At 56.4% G+C, this 23,469-nt stretch overlaps 1 protein-coding gene across 2 annotated transcripts in view; it reads right to left on the bottom strand.

The window, feature by feature from the left end:
- Positions 1-5,328: 5,328 nt before the first annotated feature.
- The window catches only part of TFEB (transcription factor EB), a 48,524-nt gene continuing 30,383 nt past the window's right edge, over positions 5,329-23,469 (bottom strand). For both annotated transcript variants that reach the window (XM_027524446.1, XM_027524447.1), the window contains 8 exons: positions 12,031-12,259; positions 11,681-11,935; positions 11,097-11,174; positions 9,302-9,422; positions 9,156-9,212; positions 8,369-8,444; positions 7,429-7,576; positions 5,329-6,434 (listed from right to left, as the gene is read on the bottom strand). In XM_027524446.1, the coding sequence (XP_027380247.1) occupies positions 5,946-6,434; positions 7,429-7,576; positions 8,369-8,444; positions 9,156-9,212; positions 9,302-9,422; positions 11,097-11,174; positions 11,681-11,935; positions 12,031-12,243 (1,437 nt within the window). In that variant the 5' untranslated portion in view covers positions 12,244-12,259 and the 3' untranslated portion in view covers positions 5,329-5,945. The remainder of the gene's footprint in view (positions 6,435-7,428; positions 7,577-8,368; positions 8,445-9,155; positions 9,213-9,301; positions 9,423-11,096; positions 11,175-11,680; positions 11,936-12,030; positions 12,260-23,469) is intronic.

Consider the following 23,469-nt stretch of genomic DNA (forward strand, 5'->3'; position numbering starts at 1 on the left):
GGCGTGTGGGGGTGGGAGTGGGTGAACACGGGTGTGTATGCAGGTGCTGTTCTCACTGCGGGTGTGTCCCCAGGCTGTAGGGGACACAGTCGTGGAAGTGTGTGTGCACGCTGTTGCACAGTGCGTGCATGGGGGTGGGGGGGTGGCTGGGCCCCAGGCCCCTGGTTTGGGGAGGGGATGGAGTTGGGGGGCCTGGCGGGGCGGAGGCGGGTATCTCCGGCTGTCAGGCCCGCGGTGGGTGGGGGCGCCCCGGGCGGCGGTGATGGAGCCCCCGCTCTCCCGCCAGGCCTGCCAAAATACAGCGAGACAGGGTGTAATTACCGGCACTTACCGCGGCCATTACCCCCCTCGCCGCCGCGCGTGACACACGACCCGTCAGCTCGGCGTTTGCACCATTAAGGGGCCTCATTAGCATCCCGGCTCAGAAGCAAAATTACCCTCACTGCTCATTTCAAGATGTCATCAATTTTAATTTAGGGCCCGAAGATAGTACAATGGGAAGGCCCTCCCGGCCAGCCGCGCACGGAAAGCGGAGAGAGGGCGGGGGAAGGGCGGGGGCAGCCAGGGCCAAGGTGGGGGAGGGCTAAGGGGCGCGGGGCGCAGCGAGGCGGGAAGGGGGGCGCTGGTCTCCCCCGGCCCCGAGGGGCGCCCCCTGGGGAGGAAACAGGATTGTGGACACAACCAGGGCCCACTCATCCCTCAAGAACCTCCTGGAAGTTAAGTCCGAAGCCAGACAGATGCTGTGCCTGGCGAAATTTCCTTTCGGTTCTTCCTTTAAGGAACATGGGAAAACTCTGGGGTGGGCTGCAGTCCGTGTGTTCGCACAGTCGGACACGACTGGGCGACTGAAGGACAATTCCTTTAATTCCCACAACGACCTTGGGTGGTAGCGATGTCGGTCCCTTTACTGAAGGGGAAAGGAGACAGAGAAAGTACCCCCGCTCCCCAAACTGCCTTAACACAGCAAGCCGTGGCAGAGACTGCATTTCAGCATGGGCCCATTTGGTTCCGATGCGCTCTGCCCCTGGACCCAGAACCCGTGCTCGTGGAACGGTCTTCCGGTCAGTGCCTGGGCCCCCCATCCCGTCTGGTCTGCAGGTGGCCTTTGCTATTTGTGCCGGGAATGCCCCCTCCCTCTCCTTGTCAGCCAGGTCCCTCGTGATTCAGTTTAATATCACCCCTGTCTTCCTGTCACCCCCTCACTGAATCATCTTGGCTGTTCACGTGTCTGTCTCGTCACCCCCACCTGTCTGGGGACTGGCTACCAGGGAGTAGGGACCGTCCCTTATCCCCCTGGGGCATCCCCGGTACCCAGCACAGAGCCGGCTGTGAGGAGTGCTCAGGGTTTGCTGAGGGAATGAACAATCACTGTCTCCCAGCCTTCCTGCCCTCAGGTGGAGTCTGGAGGCCAGAGCTGTCCTCCAGGTGGAAGGGGACCATGGAGATCTCCCCAGCCCACCCTCCATTGCTCAGATGAGCACCTGGGGCTCAAGATGGGCAGGCTTGGCCCGGAGAAGGACTATTTCAGTCTGTCTCTGACGGGTCAAAGTGGGTATGCCCCCAAAAATGAAAGGGAAAAAAAAAAAGAGGGTATGCCTCAAATGTTTGTTGAGTGACTGATTGAACACATGGATGAATGCACAAGCGGGTGAGGAGCAGCTCTCCCTGGGGCGCTTCTGGGTCCCTCTGGGGACAGAAATCGTAGTTATTTCCTCTGCGGACCTCACAGCCACTTGACTTATCAGCACTGCTGGGACATTTTCATTTTATAAACTGAGCCTGGGCACATGTGATGCCCTGAAAGGGCCTCTTTCTTCTAAAAGGGGAACTACACGGGCCAGGGGAGATTTTCCAGAAGGCTTGGTGTGGGAGGTGGGGGAACCTTCTTTTTATTTCCAGCTGGCTCCATCACCCCAATCTGTCTTAACCCATGGTGAGGTTTAGGCCCAGTATCTGAACCCACTGGGCCTTGGTTTCTTCCAAGTGTAAAGAAGGAGGCTGTAACCCATGCCTCAGCTTCTCAGGCCATGGCGTGAGGCTCAGTGACAAGCCAGCAGGAATACAGCCGGGCTGAGATCACAGGGCACCGCCAATCACCCCACATGCCCTAGTCAGACCCAGTCCCGCCTGCCTCTCCTGCTGCCTTCAGCCCTCCAGCTCCCTGGACAGAGGAGAGGGAAGGGCCCCCATCCTGAGCCCAGAGACTTGGTCCTCGCTGGCAGCAGGCGCTGCTCCCCGGCCTCACAGAAGACGGATCGCTCCCTTAATCACTCTGGAAAAGAACCCCAAGCCGATATAATATTATAATTAATTAATTCACTAAAAAGGTATTAAATTTCTCTCCCCACTGTGGATATTATCTGAATTCATTGACCTTTAGAAAAATCACCCTCTAATTGTAACCAGGTCCAAAAGCATTTGCAGCCCGTCCCTTTTACATTAATAATATCTTCCAGGACTTGGCTCTGGCTGCTTAAATATTGTATAAATTCCACTGCCCCCCTCGGAAAAGAGAGAGCAAAGAAAAAAGATGAGAATGGAGGAGCCCAAGAGGTGGATGGGGGCTGGACCCCAAGAGGCAAAGGTCTCAGGAAGTGAGGGGCAGGGGGTGAATTGAAGGGGCTCTTTCTATCTGCTTCAGGTGGTGTGGAGGGGGCCCAGGCTTTGAAATGGGGAGGAAGGCATGGGTTGGGAACAGGAGGGTTGATTTTAGGGTTCGTTTTTTAGGAGCCTGGGGCAGGGAAGATCCATAGTGTATATCAGACTCTCATCCAAGCCAGTGGCTCCAAACAGTGAAGAATCTCTGATTTAAAGGACCAGTGGGTGATGGAAAGAGAAATTCCAAAGAACATTCTGAGCTCCATCTTCTTCCCCCTCTCAGGATCCCCCCTCCCTCCTGCCCCAGGCTTCCCTCCACTTCCAGATGGCCCTGTTTTGCAGATGGCAGGCCAGGCCTCGAAGGAGAGATGCTGTGGGATGTCCAAGACTTCCTAACACTGAGGAGGTGGGTACTGAGGAGCCGAGAGCCAGCACCAGCCCTTGCCCATTCTCAGCAGGGCCCAGAGTCCACCCTTGGCTTCCCATCTGAATGAGTAGGGAGATACTCCGCGGATGGCAGGGGTGGAAAGCCACCTTCCTCTGTGTACACCGTGATGAGTGTGTCTGTCCTGCTTCTTGTCCTCAGATCCCAGCTCCCTCCTGGTACAGGAGATGAGAAGCCGGCAGTTGGCAGGGGATGGGCAGATGGAGGGAATGGAGTGGAGGATGGCAGGACCCTCACCCAGTGCACCTGCTTGACTTTGGGGCTCCTCGGCGGACCCATGGGAGCTGCAGCTGCTCGTCCTTCCCTGACCTGGCTTGGAGCCCTTCCCAGACCCCACTGCCTTTTCACATTTTTGCTTGCTCTCCAGTCGCTGGGGGCTTCCTCTGGGAAATGAGGGGGTTCAACGGGTCCATCTCTGCTTTTACACCAGTCCTCGCCCACTCCACCTGTTTACAGTTCCCCCCCTCGTGGACTTGATGTCTGGAAAGATGTTGTGTACCACATAAAGAGTGTGGATGAAGACAGCATTCTCTTCTTATTTAATCAGAGATGTTCATACCCTGCAGTCAGAAACTGTTGACGGACTCCATTCCAGCTACTAGCTAAGGGTCGCACAGACCAGTCTCAGACACGTGAACACTTTCTGGTGGCTTGCTGAAATTCTGGAGGTACTCTGTTTATGCTGAAATCAAATGGTAGGATTGCAGCTTGAAAAGCACAAGCAAGCGGAGACTGCTCACCTTCTGGCGACTGCCCACGCCTGGCTCTGAGCGCCCTCTTGTGGGCAGAACCCCCACCCACACCCTCAGTACTCCCTGCTGGGCCATCCAGACCCTGCTTCCCAAGCTGCAGGTGCTGGCCAGGCGGAAGGAACCTCGGGGCAGGAAGCCAGCAGGCAGGTGAAGATACCATGGTCTTGAGGGGCTGCTTGAAGAAGCGGGAGGGCAGCGCTGTACTCCCTCTGAGTCAGTCCCCAGGGTGAAAAGAACGAACAGATTGGGGGAGGAGAGAGCCTCAGTGGCCTGAAGGAGGGCCTCGGAAGATTTCCACACCCCCACACCTCCCCCAGCCAGAGCTCAGGACCTGCCTCAGGAGAAAAAGGCTCCCAGGCCATGGGCAGGTCCCGGCTGTGGGGTGGGGCCTGGAACGGGAAGGAGGTGCCGATGCTTGCGCGAGCTCCAACTCACAAAGTCATCCACAGCTCCATCTGACCTTGAGATTAATCCCCCGCCCGGCCGTCATCAGCACCCACACGCCCGGCCCTTTCCACCTCTCCCTCACACGTTAATTGCTCCAACGTTGATTTGATCTCCCGTTCTGCAAGGAGGAAATTGCCCTCTTAGCCATTTTCATCCTGGGAGTATTTTTTTTTTTTTAATTAGGCCCGGTTGTCCTCACAGGGCCCCAAAAGGGGAAAGCCATTTTGGTCTTTGCCTGAAGAGACTGTGGGAAGTCGAGGGAGAGGCGGGCAAAGCTGGCAAAGATGCTCTCCTCCCTTCCCCCAGACACCCCCGGCTCAAGAGGCACACCCCCTCACCCCTCTCTGCCCCAAGCCCATTTTCCCCACCCTGAGTGAGGTCATAAAGCCCCAGGATCTTGGAGCAGAGGCCCCCCGGGAACTATTGTGGGTTGAGGGAGCCTTTAGCCCAGAAAGGAAAGGGTTTGGTGGGGGCGGTGGGGGGGTAGGAGGTCTCAATGCCTGAGGTGCCAGAGCAGAACCTTTGCCCTGGTGCCACGTCCTTGCAACTGTAGTTCACATGGGTCCCTCTTTCCCTTAACCCACAGGGCAGAGCCCCTCATAACTTAGGGAGCTTGTCCTGGGCCTTGCCCCCACAGAGCAGGCAGCCCACCTATGGAGAGGAAAGAACTGGGGCTGGGGACGGGAGAAACATGCCCACCGTCCCCGGCCCGGGTAGTCTGGGACCACAGTGCCCAGGAGCTGTAGACTTGGTTTCCAAGCAACAGGGTCTCCCAGTCACCTGGCCCAGCCAACTCAGGCCTCAGCAGGAGGTGTGAGACCAGCGGGGCGGCAGCGCCACCTTGTGGCCATGGGGAGGGACACAGCCCCCAGAAGCACCCAAGATCCCTAAGTAAGGCTACATCTCCAGCTTCCATGGGGCCCTGCTAGGGACCTGGGGGAACCAGGCGATGGACTCAGTCCCTTCTGTCTGTATCCCCCATCCCTGATCCCCTTCGGGGGCATTTGAACTGTGAGTCCATTGGGTTGACTCCTCCCCGGCATCTGTTGGCCCCCAGACCCCCTCCAAAGAGACAGGACAAGCGGGTACAAAGCACAGTGTTTACTAAAGGCACATAGTGGGGAGCCTTGAGGGGAGCTGCTCTTCCAGCAGTGACCCCACATTCTAACTTGAACCCAGCACCCCCTCTTCTGGCCACCCCCGCCCTCACACCACCTGGAGGAGAGCTGTTAGCACCAAAGCGGGGTGGGGGGGCCCGCCTGTGGGTGGGGGGAGTGCCAGAAAGGCAAGCCTGGGCGCCCCTGGGCCAGTCCATGCCTCCAAGAAGGAACTTCTGGACCCCTGGTTCCAATGAGTCCTCCTTCACTGATGGGGGGACCAGGCTCGAAGGTAAGATGTCTTCTTAACTCCAGCACATCCTGTCCCCCCTCTGCGGCGCCCCCTCGCCTTGCCTTCACGATTTCACCTCTGGGAGGAGCCGGGCTGAAGGCCTCTTCCTGCCCAGCCCCATGAAGAGGGCTGCCCCTGGGTGGGGGGCTTCCAACCCACGGGCTGCCAAGCGGGCACTAAGTCCACACAGGGTGCGGGGGCCGACAGGAGGAGTGAGGCCGGGCAGGGGCTACTTCACACACAAGTGCAGCCTGAAGGGTGGGGGGCGGTTGCCCTGGCCCTCCCAGCCCCCAGGCCCGCCCCTGTCGCCCAGGTCACAGCACGTCGCCCTCCTCCATGCTGAAGCTGCTCCTGCGGCTGCTGGCCTTGGAGGCCTCAGGGGACATGGTGGAGAAGAGGGGGTCGGAGGCCAGCGGGAGCAGGGAGTCGTCTAGGAGCATGAGGTCCAGATCTTTCTTGGACAGGTCAGGGAACGGGGAGGCATGCTCTGGCCCCAGAGGTTCGGGGTAGCCCGGGGGCCCTTCATTGCCCCCGCCCCCAAAGCTCAGGTTGTGGCTAAAGTCCAGGTGGTGGAATGGGGATGGTGGCTGGGGTGGCTGGGCTGGAGGGGGCAGTGGGGCCTGGGGCGGCAGAGCCGGCAGTGGCTCAGGGTCGGGGACCTCGGCTCCCAATAGCAGGGCCTCCCCTGGGCCCTCCTCGCTGGGCAGCTCCTGCTTCACCACCTGCTGGGCCAGCTCGGCCATGTTCATGCCGGAGGGCGAGGTGGTGGGCAGGCCGTGCACCCGAGCCTGCATCTCCAGCTCCTGCAGGTGGGACAGACAGAGGTTGGAGGCACCCACCCCTGGCAACCCCCTGCTGCCCACCCCAACCCCCACTGCCACCCTTGACCCTCCCTTTGTGGCACCCAAGACCACAAAATATCTCAGCTGGGAGCAAGCACAAGGCAGCTCTAGAGTCTTCACCAGCGTGTTTTCCAGCTACAAGTCTCAACTCATTAGTGGGTTGGGAAACCACTACAGTTGAGCCTTGACCAGCTCTCTTTCTATTTTTTTTTTTTTAATTGAAATAGACTTGCCTAGACTAGACCAGACTAGAAATTATCAGAATGCATTGCATCTATTAAGGATGAGGGTTCTTTCATGAAACTTTGATTTTTTTTCACTTTGAGCTGACTACGTGTGCTGGATTGCAACGTGAATCGTATTATCTACCATAAGAAATAGAAAACCTTTGAAGCTGCAGGCCAAGCGCCCTTTATATAGGTGACCAGTGTCAGGCCCAAAGAGGACAAAAGGCCTTCAACAACAGAGCCAGGACTAGGCGGCTCTAGGTGGTAGCATGGACTTTCCCAAGCCTTTGTTCTTTCTCTTGCTCACTTGGCGGGCACTCCCCGCCAAGTAATTCCAGCTCTCTGCCTCCCACAGAGGTAGATTTACCCTTTCCTGCCCCCTTGAAGTTAGGAGTAGGCATATGCTTGCATTGATCAAGGAAATGTGAGCAGAAGGGACCCTAAGAGTGACATGGGGCTTTAAAAACCAGCGCTAGATGTACTATCCACCAGTCTGGATCCTAAAATGAGTCTCGCAGAGCAGACCCTCCAGCTGACATCTGCTCCTTTAAGTGCTGGGGATTGTTTGTTACCCAACAATAACATCCTGACTGATAAGTCTTCCTTCCCCATGGGGATCATCCCTCCATCTCCAACTGCAGAAGTGTAAGCACTGCCCCTGGGGTCAGGACTCAGGCCAGTGGTCAGGAGTCAGAGCCACCCAAGAGGACCAGGTTCAAGACCCAGACCTGGATACGGAGCCAGAGCTGCTTGTTGGTCATCTCCAGGCGCCGAGAATGGTTCTCCAGCTCCCGGGACTTCTGCAGGTCCTTCTGCATCCTCCGGATGTAGTCAACAGAGGCCTTGAGGATGGTGCCCTTGTTCCAGCGCACGTCCCTGCAGGCCAGGCAGAATCAGAGGCTCATGCTCAGAGGAGGGGGCTAGGATTGGCCAGGAGCTTTGTGGGTGGATGTAACACCCTGCTGTGGTTTCAGAGTTGATGTCGCCTGTCCCAACTTTGCCCCAAACCCCAGACCTGACCAAGCCCTATTTATGGAGGAGGCCAATCTCCATCTGCAAATGGGCCCTCCCAAGTGACTGTGGTGCCACCACCCACCTCCTTAATCCCAAGTGAAAGGGTTAGTTGCTCAGTTGTGTCCGACTCTTCGTGAGCCCGTGGACTATAGCCTGCCAGGCATCTCTGTCCATAGGATTTCCCAGGTAAGAACACTGGAGTGGGTAGCTGTTCCCTTCTCCAGGTGATCTTCCCGACTCAGGGAGGAAACTCAGGTCTCCTGCATTGCAATCCCAGGAACCAGGCAATTCGGAGCAGCCTCCTTCCCCAGGCCTCCCATTCCTGCCACCAAAACCCACACCTGTTCTCCACTATCACGACTCCTGTCCCTAGACCACCTCTGCACCAGTCTGGTGCCTCAGCAAACTTTCCTAGCATGACTCCTCCTCCAGGAAACCCCCCTAACCCTACCCTTACTTCTGGGACCTGGGCTCCTCCTTCCTGTCTTGAGCCTTTCTTAGTTGGGGGATGGAAGGTTCTTCTTTCCCCAACAGATGATAAGATCTTTAAGAAGCAAAAGGGGATTCTCTTCCCATCCCTTCCCCCCTGCAACCAGCAGATAATGCCTGTGAGCTGCTGCCCTCCCCTCCCCTTCCTCCAGGAAATCCACTCACAAATCATTGGCCTTGGGGATCAGCATGCCCAGCTCCTTGATGCGGTCATTGATGTTGAACCTCCGTCGCCTTTCAACTAGAAGTAACAAATATCGGGGGAAACAATTAGGGAGATGAGGACCCCACCTGGGAAGAAGGGTCCAGCCCAAGGAGGGACGCCGTAGTCCTTCTGGGAAGGAACTGGTGACCAACTACATGGGCGAAGAGCCAACTCATTGAAAAGACCCTGGGAAAGACTGAGGGCAGAAGGAGAAGGGGATGGCAGAGGACAAGATGTTTGGATGGCATCTCTGACTCAATGGACATGAGTTTGAGCAAGCTCTGGGTGACGGTGAAGGACAGGGAAGCCTGGCACACTGCAGCCTGTGGGGTCTCAAAGAGTCAGACATGACTGAGCAACTGAATAACCACCACCACCACCAAAGGGGGTGGCTGTGGGGGTGAGGGGGTTGGGGGCAGGCCAGACATGATTAAGGAGGGGACGACTGTAGCAGACAAAGCTGCCTGGAGAGGCCTCCCTCCACTGCTCAGAAGGCTCCACGCCCTAAAGAAAACAATCTGATAAACTCATTCCCTCTGAAGTTCTGGGAATTTTATGAATATCTCTTCCCTGGAGCACCTCTCCCCCGCCTCCTAGCAAGGACTGGTGGGAAGAGGCTGAATCCAGTCACGCCAATGCCAGGATTTTAAAGCCTCCTGTAAGGAATCCTTCCTAGAAGCTGCAGGTCAGAGGGTAGCTTTGGAGCCAGCCCAGGTGAGAGCAGGAAGAGAGGCAGGGGAGACTCACTGAGGTTGTGATTGTCTTTCTTCTGCCGCTCCTTAGCCAGGGCCCGGCTCTCAGCATCTGGAGAACAAAAGAGGAGAGCTGGGAGGGGAGGCGCTGGGGAGACACAGCCGGGATGGGGGGCGCTCTGGGAGACAGCGGGGCGGTACCTGTGAGCTCACGCTTCTGCGTCAGGTCGGCTGGGCAGGAGCTGCTGGTGACGCCCACCAGGGAGGCTGTGACCTGGGGGTCTCCACTGTACACATTCAGGTGACTGCTGGACAGGGGCAGCTGCAGGAAGAGGCGGGGAAGAAGACTCGGTGAGCGGCCCCGTTCTGTAAGGGGCCTCTCCCCAGGGCCCATCCCCCCAGGAACAGCGATTCCCTGGGACAGCTGGGGAGGCCGCGCTGGGGTCAGAGTCCGGGCAGAGTCCAGAGCTGAAGAGGCAGCCCCTGCCCTCAGCGAGCAGCCACCCAGTGCTGCCAGAAGCAGCGGCGGGAGGGGAGATAGGGCCTGTAGAAGCCCGGGGGAGGGGCACCTAATCTGGAGTTTCTAGAAGGTTTCCAGAGGGCGCGGTGAGGAAGGGCACTAGAGGCAGGGGGTGGCTGAGCAGAGAAGCAGACCGGAAGTAGCTGCCAGAGCGCAGAGTGTGATGCAGGCGATGCTGGGGGACCTGGGAGGGCAGGTTCCACTTGCAGAGACTCTGGCGCTTGGCGAAAGGCAGCCATTGAGGGGTTAAATGGGGGCCCCACAGGAAAAGATCTGAGCTCTGGAAAGATCTCCCACCACACATTCACAAAAAGCAAAATCACAGGCCCAGAACCCTGCAGGGTACAGGGGGAACCACCGACAGGGCCAGCCGCTGTGCCCTGCCCTCTCCCCTCCCAGCCCTCCACAGCTCTGCTGGCAGCAGCAGGCTTCCCATCTTGCTGAGCCACACTGGCACCAGGGCAGCGGTCGTGGAGAACTGACTCCCTGACCTCCCACAGCGTCAAGGGCCGGGGCCCCAAGGGCAGGAGTGAGCAGTGAAGGCTCATGGAGCTCCAAGAAAAGGGGAGAATATGCCCCAGTTTCAGCTGCTCAATGTAAATACCTGTCCCCCGTTGCACAGAACTCAGCCCCAATGTCTTGCCTTATCTAATTTGCCCACCATCCTCTGGGTAGAAGGCACCATCCCTAGGGGTTCAGAACAATTAAGGGACTTCCCAGGGTCACAGCCGAAGATAGACATCTAGATTCTAAGCCTGGCCCCTTCCCACCCACCCAGGAACCTGTAGGGGGAGCCTGGACCATGAATGCTGCTAAGAGGCTGCTGGAGGCAGGGAACCAGCAGGCCTGATAGCACTTCCCCCTCAGAGGGAGGGGCACAGGCCTGTGCTCAGCTGGGCCTGGACTTAGTAGAGGTGTGTGCATGTGTGTGAGTGGCTCAGTTGTGTCCAACTCTTTGGGAACCCATGGACTGTGGCCCACCAGGTTCCTCTGTCCATGGGATTCTCCAGGCAAGAACAGTGGACTGGGTCGCCATTCCCTTCTCCAGGGGATCTTCCCAACCCAGGAATCGAACCCAGGTCTCCCGCATTGCAGGCAGATTCTTTACCAGGTAGAGGAGAAGAGCCCCATATCCCAAAGGAACTCATCCACTCCAGGCCTTCCTGGAGCCACACTGCTCCCCTCAGCACCAGTGCCCCCCACCCGCCCCATCCCAACTTGGGCAGCTCTCACCAGACACCCCTCCCCGCTGAAGCCCCAGCACGCACACAGGCTAAGGGACATGTCTCTGGATGCACAATTCTCCCGGGCCTGGGCCCTCGTCACATGGTTGGATGGAGGCGACTCTCATCTCTGCAGGAAAACACCATCTCCGCCCAGGTGAGGACCCTGTCTCTAGTTCTCTCCTGGGTCACAGCTCTTGGGGGGCCTCTGCCCCTCCCCCTGACACACCCGCCCTGCCCTGGCCAGCAGTACCGTGTTGGGCATCTGAGTTTCAGGATTGATGAAGCCCAGGACATCGTCCAGACACATAATGTTGTCAATGACATCAAACTGAAACAGAAAAAAAAAAACAAAACAGTCCCTTTGTGGGAGAAGGCACTTGGAAAAAGGCAGAGGGAAAGGGGTACTGGACAGCCACTGACCTGAGGGACCTTGGAGCCCACCTCACCCCACCCACTCATTTGGGGATAAGGGAACAGGCCCAGAGAGACCTGAGCTGTCCGGGTTCCCCAGGCCCCAAGGCCCAGGTTAGGGCTCTTCCTAAGGAGCCAAGTTGCCTGGGGAGATTGCTTTATACCTTCTGTCAGGACATGGCTTTGCAGGTGTGCTGGGCATTCCAGTATGAGTCTCTTGTTTCTTCCTAGCAGAGCTTTCCGAACTAGGGATGATGTTTCTCCTGGGAGACTGGGGTTTCCCGAGGGCAGGGCTGTGTCTCCCCTCAGACCGGGGCTCCCTGAGGGCAGTACCTTGCCTCTGCCATTAGACTAGGAGCCGCAGGAGCGCAGCACGGGGCCCCAGCTCTGCTGGTGGCGGGCACGGGCCAGCTCCTCACTCACCTCCCGCTCGGGGTTGGAGCCGATGTGCAGCATGGCCATGGGGCTGTTGGGAGCGCTGTTGCCGGCTGAGGATGACAACACGTGTGCGGGCCGCACGCCTGGGGAGGCGGCTGGCAGGGGCTTTGGGGAGCCCTGGGCGGGGCTGATGTGGGCAGCAAACTTGTTCCCGTAGGTCTCAGACAAGTACTCCCGCACCTTCTGGTCCCGGGACTGCTGCAGGTGGTAGGAGGTGGGGTTCTCCAGGTAGGACTGCACCTGGGAAAAGGCGGAGGAGGCAAAAGGTTTCAGGCCAGAGCTCCGAGGGACCAGGGCAGGGGGTGGAGGGGAACGGCCCGAGCCCCAGGCCTCACCTTCAGCACCTCCCCGGGCACTGGTGGCGGAGATTGGAAGTGGATGGGGGTGTTGATGGCTGGGGTGGGCGGCCCCCCCAGCTGCTGCTGCTGCTGCTGCTGTTGCTGCTGCATGTAATGCATGACGGCCTGCTGCTGCATGCGTTCCCGCTGCTCCTCCTGCTGCGCCTGCTCCCGCATGAGCTGCATGCGGAGCCCGATTCGAGACGCCATGGCGGCTTCCGGCTCCCTGGGGACAGAAGAGGGCAGGGCAGTGAGGCAGGGGGCCCTGCAACTTGCACGGGGTCTCAGGACTTCCCTGGCAGTCCAGTGGTGAGGACTCCAAGCTTCCACTGCAGGGGACCCGGGTTCAATCCCTGGTCTGGGAACTGTGTTCAGTCGCTTCAGTCATGTCTGACTCTGTGACGATCCCATGGTCTGTACCCCACCAGGCTCCTCTGTCCATGGGGATTCTCCAGGCAAGAATACTGGAGTGGGTTGCCATGCCCTCCTCCAGGGGATCTTTCCGACCCAGGGATCGAACCCACGTCTCTAACGTCTCCTGTGACTTCCCTGGTAGTCCAGTGCTTAGGACTCCACACTTCCACCACAGGGGTCCCAGGTTCAGTCCCTGGTCTGGGAACTAAGATCGTGCAAACCACACGGTGCAGTCAAACACAAACACAAAACAACAGCAAAAACAAGCAAAACAAAGTGCATGGGCTCTCGGGGAAGAGACCAGGACAAAGGTGACCGCATCTCACTGGAGCAGGGCGGGCGCGGGAGATTTGCTCAAGGTCACTGAGCAAGTGGATGGCAAAGCCGAGACTTAAATCCAAGTCTGCTGGTTTCTTGGGCCAGAGATTCGTTCATGCTCCCTTCGTTTGTTCTAGTAGGTCAGCGCCCCAAACTTGGAGTCAGTCTTGACCCCTTTCTCTCTCTCATGCCACCTGGTAAGCCTGCCAGATATGACCCCAAATACATCCTCCTCTGCTACCACCTCGCTGCCCCCAGGGAGGGCCCAGCCTCTGCCATGCCTTACCTGGCTTCCTGACGGCGCCTCCTAACCTCCAGCTGGCCCCACAACATTCTACTTGCAACTCGATAATTAGAGGGATCCTGTTACAACCTAAGTTAGAGACTGTCTCTCTTTCGGCTCAGAATTCTCCATGGTTCCCATTTCTCTCCGTGTAAAAGCTGAAGTCCTTCCCATAAAAAGCCCTCTCTGATCTGTCCCCACTTAATGGTCTCCTGTGACCCCATCACCTCCTCCTCTCCTCCCTGTTCCACCTGCTCCAGCCACACCTAATGCCTCAAACATACCAGGCGTGTTTCCTGCCTCAGGGCCTTTGCACCTGCGCTTCCTGCTGCCTGGGATGCCCATCCCCAGGATACCACCACGGCCCACTCCTTCACCCCCACCACTCAAGTGTGTCACCTCCTACCCTATTTAAGATTGCAAAACCAGCACCCCAACCCCCAACTCTACGCCCCTTCCCTGTTTTATGTTTCTCCCTGTCACTTATCACCATCTTAAATATTATGCATTTTTGCTCAGATATTTCAATTCATCCTCTATCTCTCTCTCAGCAGGAATGCAAACTCCCCCCAGGGCAGGCATTTTGTCTGTCTTGTTCACTGCTGTGCCTCAGGCCTCTACAAATGTATACAGGGAATGTTTACTATTTATGAACCAGCACCAGCCATCCAGCACTGAGCCAGCTGTAGGCCCTGAGCTCGTGGCATCTACAGTCCAGTAAGTAAGAAAGGCAAGTCCCTGGGTCACTAACCCCGCACAGAGAGGGCCGCTTCAGGGCACCTCGTCCTCTCTGGGTGCAGCGAGGCACTTGGTAAACTGAGTCGGTAAGTGGTGGATCAGCACGAGACTGGCGGGTCAGCCGCAGTGTAGACCAGAGGCCAGAGCTGCATACCAAGGTCCTAAGAATGAGACCTATACATCTGGGGGTGACGAAGGAAAGCAGTACCGGCTGACATGTTCTGCCGAGTGCCAGACATCAGACTACGTTGGCGCTAGAGGAAGGTACTGGTAAATACGGGCTTCCTGGGTAGCGCTAGTGGTAAAGAACCCACCTGCCAACGCAGGAGACATGGGTTCAATCCCTGTGTTGGGAAGATTCCCTGGAGAAGGAAATGGCAACCCACTCCAGTATTTTGCCTGGAAAATTCCTTAGGCAGAGGAGCCTGGCGGGCTGCAGCCCATGGAGCCGCAAAGAGTCAGAGACAACTGAGCGACTGAACACACATTGGCAGATATTCAGTGAAAATCACCAGATCATGGAACTAATAATAATCTGCGTCCTATTTGAGCATTCACTGTGTGCTGGGCAGGGTTCCAGACACTTTCACCTCAAACAGCCCCCTCTGGTAGCTTTGGTTATTATTCTCCTCCTACAGATAAGGAGAGACAGTGGCACAGGGAGGTTAAGTATGCTGCAGCGGGAATAGAGCCAGGACCCAATGCCAGTCTGGCTCCCCGGCCCGTCGTGGGTGGGGGTGGGGGTTCTGTAGACCGTCATGTCTCCGTGTAGAGCTGGGAAGGCGTTTGTCCCAGGTTGCACGTCTGGTTGATCCAGGGCCAGGAATGGAGCCCCAGCCACCTGACCCCAGGCCAGGGCTCCCTCTAACCACCCTGTAGCCTGCCCTATAAAGTGGAGCGGCTCCGTCCACCTTGAGGGCTGAGTAGTCAGTGGCCATTACCTCATCTCCCTTCCTCGCTTTCTGCCCCCTTAGGCTAGGAATTCCTGAAGAGGCTGCTTCAGCCCCAGGGGTCTCTGGCTGGCTCCCAACAGGACAGTCGCCATGGAGAAAGGGGCAGACGCCCCCCTTCTCTGCCCTCCTCCGTCCTGTGGCAGGGACACAGCCGTCCTGTGCTCCCACAGAGGGGTGGCCTGTCTTTGGCCCTCCTCCCCAACTGCAGCCTCGCAAACCTCACGGGCTCTGACCCTGGCCCACTCCCCTCACAGCTGCACCCTCTGCCTCCTCACACAAGCAGTGAGCAGGAACAATCTGACTTCAGTTGGCCCAAGGGGGCGGTGAGGCGATGCAGACACTGGGCCTGGCAGTGCCAGCCGGCCCCGGGGGGACTCGGGGAGAAGGAGCCCCTTGTTTCTCTGACAAAGGGCTGGGCGAGAACCTGGGCTCGGGCCCCGGCTAAGCCTCTCACTGGCTGTGCCAGCCTCAGTTTGCTCACTTGTAAAATGGACGCAGGAATCCCACGTGGGGTCTAGGAGAGTCTTGGGGAGAGGATGCTGAATTGCAAACCGCGAGGTAACTGTGCTTCAGAGGGTGTCAGGCCTTAGCCTGTCCCATCCTCTAACAGAGGGTGGCTCTCCCACCTCCACCCCCAGGGCCAAAGCTGTCACCCCCCCCCACAGAGCTGCTGCCACTCACTGAGTCCCAGCCCCATCCTCTGCCCACCCCACCTCCCCACCTGGGTTGCTCTGGGTGTGGTGTGGCTCAGTGGGATGGTTGTGGAGTTTAGGGTGGGACTTGAGGGGTGAGGGGATCCAAGGGCAGACGGGGTGGTCCCGGAGAGGGCACAGATGGTAGTGACTCTCATTGCCTCGAGGCTTCCCTCCCCACCAAGCCCCAAAGCACACATGCTCACTCAGCACCTGAGGGCCACTCACAGCCTCCCCCGTGCCCAGTCTGGTCAGGAGGGGCTGAGAGGAGGGACACGGGAAATCCAAAACGTCCCAGACCCTCCCCCACATCCGACCTCAGACCTGCCAGGCCTGGAAAGGGTTCACCATGCATAACTCAGTAAGACTGGGAGCCTGCCTCTAAGCTGAGTCTGGGTTCTAGTTTAGTTGTGACCAAGATGGGCTCCTCCGTCCATGGGATTCTCCAGGCAAGAATACCAGAGTGGGTTGCCATTGCCTTCTTCAGGCTAACAGCCTTTAGGTGTTCGATAATAGGTGGATCCTGCCTCCTCTCTGAAACAGTGCCCTTCTCTGGTCAGGGGCCAGAGCTGGTTTCACACCAGTCTGTGTGGGAGCCTCCCTTGTCAGTCATTTATACCTTAGTATGAACAGCTGGTCAGAACCTTTCCCAAGGAAAGATGTGGACAGAGGGAGGGGGAAGATGGGGAGAAATCAGGGAGGAGAGGCAAGTAGAAAGAGGGTCCCAGGACCGGAAGGTCTCAGGTCTCAGGAAGAAGATCTCAGAGACACAGCATTGAGTGGACAAATCAAACTGCAGGATAAAATGTACAGCCAGAACCCGCTGAGGCAGGAAATAAATAAATGTGCAGAAAAGACTGGAAGAATCAGGATGCTTCCTGAATGCTTACCAATGGTCAGGGCTGCGCTAGATGGTTTTCAAATATTAACTCATCTGTTCTTCACAACAACCCGAGCCAGTGACTGCTAGTATTGCCCTCAATTTCCAGGGAGAAACTGAGGTGCAGAAAGGTGAAGTCATTGGTTCAAAGTCACATATCTGATAAGTAGCAAGATGGCGATTTGAACCAGGTGGCCTGATTCACAGCCGCCGCTCTTTATGCACTCATCTGGGCCCCCGACATCCAAATTGTTCACTGTGGTTACTTCTGGGGAAGAGCGGTGGGCTGGGAGGGGCAAAGAGGGGTTCTTAGAGTTTCTCATCCCACTTTTGAAGCAGTTAACTCTTAGGATTATGAAGACACGCTATTTGTACAATTCTTGTGTATGTGTGCGTGTGTGTGTGTGTGTGGTCGCACCATGAGGCATGCAGGATCCCAATTCCCTGACCAGGGATCAAACTCGCACCCTTAGCCACGGAAGCAGATTCCTAACCAGTGGACCGCCAAGGAAGTCTCTGTTGTAGTTCTTTAAAAACAAGGGGAACGGAAGTAAGGCATTTTCTAGGGGTTTGTGAGGGGCCCAACTGGCTTCCAGTCATGTCCAAAGGTGGGATCCCCCAGGTCCACCTGGAATCTGCCTTGCTCAGCGCAGTGGTTATTAGGCCAGCCAAGGACGCTGGTGGAGACACTAAGTGGCCTCCGGAAGCACAGGTCAGGGTCAGAAGCCACGTGCCAGCACCCAGGGCCCAACTCAGGTCCCCCTACAGCCCCAGACGCCAGCCTTTGGAGGGGATGTGATCTTCATGGAGGGCCCCCCAAACAGCCCTGAGCCGAGGCGCATCCCTTCAATTGCGTGCGGGGCCTGAACTGCCTTGGGGACTTTTCCTCCTTCCAGGTGATCTTTTAAAAAATACGAGCAGGAAGCAGAAAACACATAGAGCCTCAAGAGCCAGCAACTCCATTCCTAAGTGTCTGCCCAGCAGAAAAGCATCCCTGTGGGCACCAGAGGACACGGACTAGAATGTTCACAGCAGCGCTATAGATAGTGGCCAAAACTGGACACCAGTCAAACGTCCATCAACAGGAAGATGGATAAAGAGGTGATATCTCCATGCCCTGGAATGCCGCTTAGCGATGGGAATGAACCAACTATTGCTAAACACAACTCAGATGACTCTCACAGACGTTAACGGTGAACAAAAGAAGCCAAACGGGCGTACAGAGTGATTGATATACACACGGTTCAGAAACGGGTAAAACAAATCTTTTATGTTAGAATTCAGGATCCTAGTTACCCTTGAGGGCAGTGAAGGGGAGGTGACACAGGACAGCTTGGGGTGGGGGCTGGGAGGACTAGGAATGTTCTGTAATTTGATGCGGGTATTGGTGACATGGGAGTATCGAGTTTATGAAAATGCATCCAGATGCTCACTCAACAGTTTGCACACTTTTCTCTAAGTGTGTCGTACTTTCATTAAAATTTTACAGAAGAATGAGGGCAGACCTTAAAGAATGTAAAAGAAGAGTTGAACAAATTACCCTTCCCCTCCCCCACCCAAGTGTGGCTATGACTTTAAAATGCCTTTGGTACCAGGCAGCTTCAACACCACCGCCCAAGGGTAGCTTGGTATCAAAGCCTTTAAACATATCAAAGCCTTTAAAAATACCCACTAGCTCGAGGAAGAAGTCTCAAATACAGAAAAGGCTTTTATGCATAAAGATGTCCATCACATTCTATAGAGAAAAATAAAAAATAATCTCAATGTCCAGCAATAGGATGGTTAAATTATGTTGCGTTCTGGAATTCTCTGGGGGTCCCACTGGTTAGGACTCTGCACTTTCACTGCTGAGGACCCAGGTTCCCACGTTCGATCCCTGGTTGGAGAACTAATATCCCACCAGACACAGGGTCCAAAAAAAAAAAAAGGTTGCGTTCCTCCTCGTGGAATGTTGTGTTTATAGTAAGTAACACACGGATATGTCAAGTGACAAAAAGTAGTATGCAAAGTGATATATAAAATCTGATCATCATTGTGTAAAATATGTGTAAAAAAACCTCTTGGGAGGAAATAAACTAAAATATCACTGACTTCTTTGGATGATGAAATCATGAACAATTTTTTCTTTCTTTTTACCTTTTGGAATGTTCTTTTTCTGTAATGAACATGTATATCTTTCTAATGAGGAAGAATAAACTAATGCTTATGGACCAGGTATGGACCTGTTTATGCACCAGGTATGCTTAAATACATCTTATTTATTAATAATTATCACAATCACTTTATGATATGAGTACCAGTACTATCATCCCCACCCCACCCCCCTTTATAGATGAAGAATCTTGTACAGAGAGTTTGTCACCTGCCAAAGGTCGCAGAGCTAATGAGCAGCTAGGCTGGATGCTGGCAGTCTGACTCCACCACCCTAATCCTGGGGCTTAGAGTTTGGCCCTGGTCCCGCACTTGGGGCAACGTGGTCACATTTTATTTTAGGGATTCCCACTGAAGAAGCCCCCCTCCAATCAAAGGGTTTCAGCAGCTGATCTCTTTCATCTAGCTCAGGGGCCAGAGGGTCCTGGGACAAGGGAATGGTCTGGAATCCTCAAACACAAGCAGAAAAAATTCTGCCCTTCCTCAAAGGGCAGAGATAATTTCCTGTATTCCTAGGAAAAAACATTATGTCTGGCGGCTGAAACAACAAAGTGTGGACGCTCAGAGGCCAGGGTGCCTGGTTAAGCCATTTATTGCGTTCTACGCCTCTGCGGTCGGAAGAAGTTTTCTTCTGATCCAGTCTGTTACAAACCACCAGCTGTGTGGGAGCTGCCCAGCTGAGACGGAGGGGAAATCAAACCAATCACTAAAGGAAAGCCTCCTGAACAGGTGCTGAGGCTCCCGGAGGCAGGGGGATGGACCCCGCGACCTCCTGGGTAACCTTTCAGCCTTGGGAAGGGAAGAGAGGGGAAGATTCCAGGACTAGGGGTTGTTTTAACTTCTCGGAGCCCCCTCTGGCAGAGGGCCTGGCAAAGGAAGGGCTGATGAACTAGGAAATGGAACAAGAGTGTCCACAGAACCCCCACACCTTAGGACAAGGTTGTTCCTAATTATCAGGGTGGTCACAGGTCCCCAGGGGGCCTGGGGGGCATCACTTGGGTGGCACCCAAAGAGAGCTAAGGGTAAGGAGGTGTCATAAGATCGGTCCCCAGGAGCCAGCATACCTGCCCATAAGATGATGTGGGGAACTTGGCAGCAGGATGTCTGGGGATGAATTCCAGACGTGGGCCTGATTCAGGGTCTGAGCCTAGCCTCAGTCTTTCCATCAGCCAAGTGGGACTTACCAGCTGGGGAACCTCTCCCACAGAGCTGCTGTGACCTAAGCTGGGATGCTGCGTGGAGGCCTCTGCAAGTGTGAAATCATGGGCACAGGGGGGTGATGTCACCACTGGGTCACTGTTAACCATCGCTTCATCCATGCCCACCGGGGGTATCCCTGGGCCAGTCTCCTCTTTCTGTTATTTATTTTCTTTTGAGGAAAGGGTCCCCTCCATTCCTCCATCCATTTACCTATCAGGGCCCCAGGTAGGGGGAGCCCTGGCTAGTGGTCACCTAGCTTCTATCTAGTTACAGACTGGCCAGAAGAAGCAAGGCTTTGGCCAGCTTTTCCCAGACACCCTCTTTGTTTCCTGCCCAGAAGCCTTGGGTTTTAAAAGATTTTCTTTCCAAAGCTTGTCTATGATACGTAATTCACTGCAGTGCTATGGGAGAGGCAGGTGGGGAGCAAGGAAGCCTACCTCCCTGGGTTCTAAAGAGATCAAGAGCAGGCAGAGTACCAAGCACAGTGCCTGTGCTGCAGACACTTGGGTGGGTGGCTCGTTATCATCTTAGCTGACCCAAGCTCCCTTGGGGGGTCATGAAAAGCAACAGTGAGCCCTCTGGCTGCCTCCAACATTGAAAGAAAGCAACTGGGAGTCACACTTGCTCTGGTAGGTGTGACCCGCAGGACACTGCAGGGCTGGGGGCAGGGAGAGCACAGTCAGGGGCTTGTTGTTTTTTTGGGGAGGGGGCCATACCATGTGACATGCAGGATCCTAGTTCCCCACCCAGAGATCGAACCCGCATGCCCTGCACTGGAAGTGTGGAGTCTTAACCACTCGACCACTGGGGAAGTCCCAGGGGCTTTAGACAACCTGAGCAACCTAGACAGCATATTAAAAAGCAGAGACATTATTTTGCCAACAAAGGTCCGTCTAGTCAAGGCTATAGTTTTTCCAGTGGTCATGTATGGATGTGAAAGTTGGACTATAAAGAAAGCTGAGCGGTGAGGAATTGATGCTTTTGAACTCTGGTGTTGGAGAAGACTTTTGAGAGTCTCTTGGACAGCAAAGAGATCCAACCAGTCCATCCTAAAGGAGATCAGTCCTGAATATTCATCGGAAGGACTGATGTTGAAGGTGAAACTCCAATACTTTGGCCACCTGATGTGAAGAACTGACTGATTTGAAAAGACCCTGATGCTAGGAAAGATTGAAGGCGGGAGGAGAAGGGGATGACAGAGGATGAGATAGTTGGATGGCATCACCAACTCAATGGACACGAGTTTGAGTAAACTCTGGGAGCTGGTGATGGACAGGGAGGCCTGGCGTGTTGCAGTCCATGGGGTTGCAGAGAGTCGGACACGACTGAGCGACTGAACTGACTGACTGGCTGACTGAACACAGGCAGGAGGCGGAGAGGTTGGAGAGGAAGGAGAGGGGATGTGAAGGGCAGACACCGGAGCTCCCGGGCTGCTGAGTGGCCTCCAGGGTCCACGGCTCAGGCCATCAGCCCCACATCCCGGCTCACATCCCGCAGGAAAGGGCGGGAGCTGGCGCCTCCTGGTTGGCCCCGGGCAGGACAAGGGGGGCAGCTTCAAAGGCAATCCCAGACCAGAGAGGCGCCTGTCTTGTCCCCGAGGGATCAGCTGGCCCCTGGCAGGAGGCCGGCCCCAGGAGGACTGTCACTGCGCTTTGAAGGATGGGGGCCTCGGGTGGGCAGGGGGACACGAGGCTGAAAGAAGCAGGGAGAGGAGAAACCAGAACAGTCCTGGGAGGTGTCTGCCCTTGTGATATGCATAGACTCAGGCGGGCCACACGCACAAACACTCTGCCGTCTGTCTCACACCCAGACACACACAGTGCAGAACCCCTCACCCTGCCGCTCGGCGGGGAGCTGCCCCCCTCCTGGGTTGGAGCAGAGTGAGGGGGCTGAAACCTCCGTCTTCCCCTTCTCTGCAGCCCATGCTGGCCACCCCATCCCCTTGAACAGCCTGCCTATGGTTCACATGGTTTTGTTCTCCAGTTGTTTCCTGGTTACCGCTAGTCTTCCCAGCTACAAGGAAGCTCCCAGAGAAATCGGCTTTCTTCCCCAGAACCTCCGCCCCATCCCAGCCGGCAGACTTCCCAGAACGAGACTCGGGGCCCTGGGAGGCTGCTCGTCCAACCACCCGTCACGTGCTCATTTACCACCTGTTCACTCATTCAGCAAACAGCCCGAGTCCCCTCCGTGGACCAGGCAGAGTGCTGAGCACATGATCTAGATCAGATCTCACCCGTCCCCACAGACACTTCCCAGGACAAACAGCTTCTGCAGATGAGAAAACCAAGACTCGCAGAGGGGTTCCGGGCCCTGGGCAAGGTCACACTACAAGGACGCGGTGAAGCGGGGAGACCAGCCCAGCTCTCTCCTGCAAGTGCATGGCCACCACCAGCTCCAGTATCAGAAGGAAACCAGGGGTGCAGAGGGAAGAAGCCTGGAGATGGATTATTGTCCCCATAAACTCCCAGCCCCGCCTCACCCCTCACCCTTTGCTGTCCTCAGTGAATCCTATGGAGGGCCCCGAGGCCTGCACACCCCTCAGCCCTCCCAGAGGCCCCAGGACACAGGCCGGGCCCGGCCCATCTACAGGCTCTCTGCTGCTACGCGGCCAAGACGGATCCAGGCCCAGGGCTCAGGAGACCGACCATACATCGGGATCTCACTGAGGCAGTTAATGTGGGCCACGCAAGGGCCTCAGGGGGAAATCATATCAAACAGGCTGGACAGAAACGCGATTGCATGGCCTGGAGTCCTGACACTGGACAGCAGTGGCGTGCAGAGGGAGGGGCTGGGAGGGAAGGACAGTCCACAGGTGGCGCCCCAGACAGGAACGGGGCCTGAAGAGCAGGGGTGTCAAGGCTGGGTCTCCAAGGGCTTCAAGCCCCGCCCCCCCGAGCCCACCCAATCCCCTCCCTGTGCTAAGTTCTGTGGGTGGTAGGTCAGCCTGTAAGGTCATCAATGCCCCCACCAGGGAAGCTGAGGCCCAAGACTCCACCTGGTTGGTCACTGCGTGCCATCCAGTGGGATTTGGGGCCCAAGAGTTTGGAGCCTCTGGAATGAGTCTATTCCCAAAGGGCCGAGTAGGATTGAAAAGCTGTGTTTAGCTGTCCCACCGCTCAGCTGTGTGAGCCCCCTTGGGGTACCTCTCCCAGTTGGACCCCTGGTTACTCATGTGAGGGGGCAGGGGGTCTGGTGGCGGGCTCCCTTCCCGCTCGGTCCGGGTAGGTGCAGGGCTCAGGCCACACGGATGGTCCGGGGCTGGATGCCTGACAAGCCGCCCTGCAGGCAGGGGACACGGAGAGCCGTCTGGGGCGCTGTCTCGGGAACTCTCTCTCTAGAGCTGCAGCAGCCTCGGGGGACCCAGTCTTCACTTGTCTGTCTCCTTAGGAGACAGCAACCGCTCCCCAGCTCCAGTGCCGGCCTCTTGGGCAGGGCAGGCCCGCTGACCCCAGTGTGAGAGGACACAGCCCGCCGCCACGAGGAGCACACAGCCGGCCTGCGGAGCGGCCTCTGGCTCCAGACCCGGGGCCTTGCTCCAAACTCAGGCTTCTCCGCCCCAGGGGCGCCCAGATCCTGCCCCTGCCCTTGGGGGCTTCCTCTGCTTCCTCGCGGCTGCAGCCACCTCTCCGGTCTCCAGCCTCCCTGCCCACCATCCACTGCAATGAACTCCGACTATTTGACTTCTCTTTCAGAATTTAATCTGCCTCTGAGGACATCAAAGACAACCTCTTTAAAACTGAAGTATCCAGGCTTTGCCTAATGCAAGAAGACTTTGGAAGAGAGGAGGGGCAAAGGAAGGAAGAAAGA

The sequence above is a fragment of the Bos indicus x Bos taurus genome, chromosome 23 (genome assembly GCF_003369695.1).
Source record: "Bos indicus x Bos taurus breed Angus x Brahman F1 hybrid chromosome 23, Bos_hybrid_MaternalHap_v2.0, whole genome shotgun sequence".
Classification (NCBI taxonomy): domain Eukaryota; kingdom Metazoa; phylum Chordata; class Mammalia; order Artiodactyla; family Bovidae; genus Bos; species Bos indicus x Bos taurus.